This window comes from Vanessa cardui, chromosome 14 (genome assembly GCF_905220365.1).
Source record: "Vanessa cardui chromosome 14, ilVanCard2.1, whole genome shotgun sequence".
In the NCBI taxonomy this organism is placed as follows: domain Eukaryota; kingdom Metazoa; phylum Arthropoda; class Insecta; order Lepidoptera; family Nymphalidae; genus Vanessa; species Vanessa cardui.
This window is the reverse complement of record NC_061136.1, coordinates 12,702,450-12,708,729: the sequence shown is the minus strand read 5'-3', so window position 1 is coordinate 12,708,729 and position 6,280 is coordinate 12,702,450. Positions and strand designations below refer to the sequence as shown.

The 6,280-nt window shown below is 42.2% G+C and overlaps 1 protein-coding gene across 1 annotated transcript; it reads right to left on the bottom strand.

Annotated features, from left to right (window-relative positions):
• Positions 1–912: 912 nt before the first annotated feature.
• On the bottom strand, positions 913–3,450 carry LOC124535181 (peroxisomal membrane protein 11C-like). Its single transcript, XM_047111281.1, has 4 exons — positions 3,333–3,450; positions 2,858–3,022; positions 2,464–2,648; positions 913–1,604 (listed from the first exon to the last, which is right to left on the bottom strand). The coding sequence occupies exons 1-4, from the start codon at positions 3,387–3,389 to the stop codon at positions 1,346–1,348; spliced, it is 666 nt and encodes a 221-aa protein (XP_046967237.1). The 5' UTR covers positions 3,390–3,450; the 3' UTR covers positions 913–1,345.
• Between the last annotated feature and the right edge of the window lie 2,830 nt (positions 3,451–6,280).

The following is a 6,280-nucleotide window of genomic DNA, read 5'->3' as shown; positions in this document are numbered from 1 at the left end:
AAGAGGGAGGTTGTTGCCTACCCAAAATAATTTCGGCCAATATTTACTTTATAAAGTGCTTTCGTCAATCAGGTAGTTTCTATAATTTACGATTGACATAAGATAAGTGACGAGCAATAATAAGCTTTAGTGCATAACAATAAAAACGTTCAAGTTCATCTTGACATACAGATAAGATATAAGTATTATGTAAATTGTTTGGGATAACGTTATTCGTAACATTATCGCTGGATTAGATAAAAGATAACACAAGCCCATTGTATTTGTGTGAACTCTGTTCATGTGTAACGTATATTTTATACTAGCTACCCGCCCCGGCTTCACACAGGTGCAACACGGATACTAAATATACTACAGAAGGATCTATAAAAGATAAAAATGGTTGTTATGGGTTATCCCTAATAGAGAAAACTTTCAAGCTGTACAATACTGTAGGACATTATTCCTTATCTCGTAGGGTTACATTGTAAGCGCAAAAATATATTTTTTATGGTATAGGTTGGCAGACGAGCATATAGGCCACTTGATGGTAAGTGGTCACCAAAACCCATAGACAATGACGCTGTAAGAAATATCAACTATTTCTTACATCTTCAATGTGCCACCAACCTTGGACACCTTGGGAACTAAGATGTTATGTCCCTTGTGCCTGTAGTTACACTGGCTCACTCACCCTTCAAACCGGAACACAACAATACTGAGTACTGTTATTTGGCGATAGAATAACTGATGAGTGGGTGGTACCTACCCAGACGGGCAGGTAGGCAGGTAGGCAGGCAGACGGTAAAAATGTGTTAATTTACGACATCACTTCAGGAACCTCCAAAAATATCTGTTTTTACTATAATTTTCATGTATTATACATATAAATCTTTCGCTTGAATCAATCTATCTTTAAAAAAAAACCGCATCAAAATCCGTTGTGTAATTTTAAAGATCTAAACATAAATAGTGACAGACAGCGACAAGCGACTTTGTTTTATGCCGTGTAATGATGACTCGATGTATAGAGACTTTATCCTGGCACATACATTAAAAGGTCTGTTGTAAATGTCGGGTAAATTATGATTGTGATAATGATTATATAATCGTATTACGTATTGAAAAATAATTTATGGGTTATAAAAAAAGGAGGGCTGATCAAGAAGAATATTGAAACAATTGACAATCGCGTATAGTAATCCTACTTATTGTCAAAATATTGCCTTTACACTTCGTCTGCGTTCTATAATAAGTAATAGAATATACTCGCACCAACCCTCCCTCTGAGCTAGCAACAAGACTACTGTATTAGTATTATTATTATTAATAATAAATAACAGCGTTCCTTAAAATCGTTTAGATGTTATCGTGGCAAAAGTCTCTTCCCATGATAATGTGTGACTAAACCGAGTACAGCGGATAGGGTCGCTATCCCAGCAGCCTGTGACGTTTGGAGAGAACTGCCCCACAACCAGCCCCGAGGCAGCCAGCTGACGGCGTGGATCACATCCAGTACGAGCTTCGTACTAGTCAAAGTAGCTTGCGTGAATCTTGCCGGAGCGCATTTCGTACGATTGGGATCTTTCAAATTCTGAGCAGATATGTGTAAAGCTCTTATTGACCTGTTGAAGTACATTATTTTGGTGATACATCTCTAAAATAACACTAGAACACTTATAAGTAAGTATGTTGTGCCTAGTATAAGCACGTGTTAAGATATGTTATCTGTAATCGCGACGTCACAGAAAGCTGTGACAGAACCTACCGCGAGAGCGTACTGATATTGATAATCACGGTCATAGGCAACGGTTACCAACTTTTTATAAAAGAAAAAATATTAAACAGAATCATCATCATTCTTATCCTGCCCTTATCCCAATTTTATTTGCGGTTGGCGCAGCATATCTACTTCCTTTCTTCTTTCTTACGTCATTTCATAAGCAAAAATCATTCCAGCCATATCGTCTTTCACGCAGTCCATTCAATATTTTACTTATTTAATTTTTTATGGTAAATCAGAAGTAACTACGGTACCACAAACACCCAGATCCAAGACAACATAGAAAACTAATGTATTTTCTACATCGACTCGGAGAGGCGTACCCATGAATATCGGTGTACACACTACTCGACCACACACATCGTCAAATTAGTCGTCCCCTTTCTCTATACCCATCCACATTCACGATTTTTATTGAATAATTCATGCATGCATGAACATGAACATGAATGCGTGAATTATTAAAAAAACAGTCATAAAATAGCCAAAACTTTATCATGATTGATTAATCACAATTTTTATAAAGACTTGAAATAATTATTAATTAGTATTTAAAATCATATTCATATCAGTAAAAAGCCATAGGTATACTTCTAAAAGAAATAAAGAGGTGTGAAAATATTAAACATTAATAAGTAAATGATATCGAATATGCTATTTCTCTTCGTTCCTTTCTAAATTGTTAGAAATATATTCCTTACCTGATCAATCCAATGAATGCGAACAGCGCCCAAAAGAGCTTATGTGCAGTTCTTATTTTGTAAGCTTTGTCCTCATCAAGAGTCAAAACGCCTGTATCAAGTAAGAAGACGATTTTCTCAGCCTGTAAGTACGCTAGCGTGAACAAGCCATTCGACACGCCCAGAGCTCCCCACAAAGGACCATCCTGTGAAATTATTTTACGTTATAACATGACATTTCACTATAGAATTAATTTATTTCTAGCTTTCGATTAATTTGGTTCTATGTTGAATTCAAATATGGCCTTATAATTTTATTCATACTCTCCCAAAGTTCGATAAAATCGTGAATACTCTATATAGTATATAACCTTTACCTGAGTACGGCAACCTTTAGTTAGTCTGAGTTTCTTACCTGTTTCCCAAGCCCATATTTGAGGAAACTGTTAAGCACAGCCGCATCATCAAAGAGTCTTAAGGCGGCCCGAGCGCTCGCCAGGTTCGCACTCGCAGTCAACAGATTCTGCCGCTTCGAACTCGCGCCCCAAAGCTTTAGGATGTAGCTTGTCAGAGATACGATCTAAAAAAAATATTTCTATTCAATCCACTATGATTTAATTATTAATAAGAGAAAATCTATAATTGCACTACAATGTAGTTTTGTGGCTTTACATTTAATACAAGACTTTAAGTTGACAAATCAAAAGTGCACTTTTTAACCTTGTTTGAAAAAATAATATTTAAATCTTTGTAATTACTTTAGAATTTCTAATTTTATGATGCTAGTAGATTTTCTCGATTGATTAATTCATAGCAATAACTATCATTCCCACAAAATCTCGAAAAGTCCCTTAAAAAAATCTTTATCTTATTCTATTTAATTCACTTACTTTATCACGATTACTGTGAGTCTGCAATAAATCGCAGATTTCGTCGACCGCGTTCATTATAGATAATTTAAAGTTATTATTTGTGTAAACTTAACTCTCGCAATTGATGTAATAAAACTAAAAAAAATATTCGAGACAAAAAGTACTATCATTCATTTGAGATTAGATAATAATTTAAATGATAAGTAATCAGAATTATCTATGAGTATATAGACGAGGATATAGGGTTAGCTTGTTTACAATGAGCTTGTTTAGCGTGTAGATATGATGATCATGTCGTCCTGACCGATTTCGGGCACGACGGCGAATCTCAAGTGAGACCCGATAATTATGCAGGACATGTTACAGTGCTCAAGTGTGTCTCTATTCCCTAACTGTCACAATTCGATGGTACAGCAAATCAGCCACGACTAGAAAGAGTTCACGCACAGGTTCAGGGCCAGCAGCTTTAAGTGCTTTTCGAGGCGAGGGAATGATCACGCTTACACATTCCATATTTTAATATTCCACATGATGCAGATGCGGAATATTCGCAACATCCCAGCTGTTACAGATATTTCGACAAACTTTTATCGACTCGGTTGCTGTTTAAACTGAGATCCTTGGATTCACTGACCTTATGTCTCCAATAGATTTTTTTAAGTGGTAGTCCCACACTGCATACCTCTCGGTTGCAGTCGAATGGGCCGGCACGCCCGGGGAAGTACCACTCTCTCACTTAAAATCAGCGTGAATTGGTAGCTATGCTACCGTGTTTCGTCCGGTAAGTGAGAGTTCCGGAGGCCCGATCCCTCTCCCCCAAAACCCAAAAACATGGTTGTGCAGAATTTGGTGACATTACCCCAGGAGGGTATCATCAGCGACTGCGGTGGAGAATCCCTCTCTGGGCATCCATGCTCAGGACGTACACCACCTGAGCAGGAATGCCCAGGCTGCCCTCCGAATTCTGGTGGGGGGGGGGGTCAATTTTGCGCTCGCCACTGTTCGGGGCAAGCGGAGCAGGCATCATAAGGCAACCCCTACCACGCTCCCTGTGGACTTCTGCAACATAAGGGGACTCAACTCCAACTTGAATGCCGTTCACTTTCACCTTGAGACGGCGAAGCCGGCCTTGCTCTTTCTTACCGAGACCCAGATATCTTCTCCTGCCGATACGTCTTTTCTCTCTTACCCCGGGTACAAATTGGAGCATACTTTTGTGCCACGAGCTGGGGTGTGCGTTTACGTCAGCGATGATATCTGCTCTCGACGCCTCGGCAGCCTTGAAGGGCAGGACCTATCAATTAACTGGTTGCGCGTAGACTGCGACGACCATCCGCGAATCTACGCGTGCCTTTATAGGTCCCATAGCGGTAATGCCGAAACCGACCGACTGGTTGAGCACGTCCAATTGGCTACAGATTCCGTGCTGCAGCAGACTCCATCCGCAGAGATCATTATTCTGGGCGATTTCAATGCCCATCATACAGAGTGGCTTGGATCACGCACCACTGATCATGCGGGTAGATCTGTTCTCGACTTCGCTTTGGCTTATGATTTGACACAACTGGTCACCTCGCCAACGCGAATACCGGACGTGTAGGATCATACATCTTCCCTGTTGGACCTTCTGCTGACTTCGCATCTGGTCGGCTATAAGATTGTCATCGATCCCCCTCTGGGCTCGTCGGACCACTGTCTCGTCCGGAGTACAGTGCCAGTTACACGGTACTCACGACCTCGTTTCGCGGGCTGTCGTCGCGTGTGGCACTACAAGTCAGCAGATTGGGATGGAATGCGGTCCTTCTTTGCATCTTACCCATGGGGGCGGGTTTGTTTCTCGATGGATGATCCGAGCGTTGTTGCTGACTCTGTCGCCGATGTGGTGCTTCAGGGTATGGAACTTTTCATTCCATATTCTGCGGTGCCCATTGGTGGCAAGTCCCAGCCCTGGTTTGGTCGCTTCTGTAAGACGGCTTCACGCCGAAAATGGGAACGCTACCAAGACTGGGCTAACGCATCGGCGTCTCGTGATGCAAACATCAGCACATTCAGAAAGGAATATAACTCTGCCTCTAAGTCCTTCAAAAACGTGATAGCTGAGGCGAAGTCGAAGTACATTGGCACAATTGGCGAGAGACTGGTGCGCTTCCCATCAGGAACACGTGCGTTCTGGTCTCTCGCTAAGGCTGTCCTAGGAAATTTCTGTCAGCCTTCTTTTCCATCTTTGCACAGGAACGGTGAGTCATTGGCCCATACCGCGAAGGAGAAGGTCGATCTTTTAGGGTCTCTCTTCGCGTCGAACTCGACTCTGGATGACCAAGGAAAGTCACCACCATCAATCCCGCGGTGCGACGATGCCGGAGGTTAAATTTCGGCAAAGTGCAGTTCGGAAAGCACTTCTTTCCTTGGACATTCACAAGTGAGTGGACCCGATGGCATCCCTCCAATCGTGCTACGGACATGTGCTCCCGAGTTGGCACCGGTCTTAACGCGTCTTTTCCGATCCCTAAAAAAGGCAACCGCTCAGATCCGTCCAATTATAGGCCTATAGCCATCACCTCCTTGCTCTCCAAGATAATGGAGTCCCTTATAAACTGCCAGCTCCTGCATTATCTAGAGGAGAACCAGCTGATTAGCGACCGCCAGTACGGTTTCCGTCGGAGTCGGTCGGCCGGTGATCTTCTAGTTTACCTTACTCATAGATGGGCTGAAGCAGTTGAGAGCAAGGGTGAGGCATTAGCAGCCAGCTTGGACATAGCGAATGCCTTCGATCGCGTGTGGCACAAAGCGCTTCTTTCGAAGCTTCCATCCTATGGGCTTCCCGGGAAATTATGCAATTGGATTACCAGCTTTTTGGCAGATCGGAGCATCAAGGTCGTTGTCGACGGTGCATGCTCCGACTTAAAGTTCGTCAATGCTGGTGTTCCACAAGGCTGCGTTCTATCACCCACTTTGTTTCTTCTGCA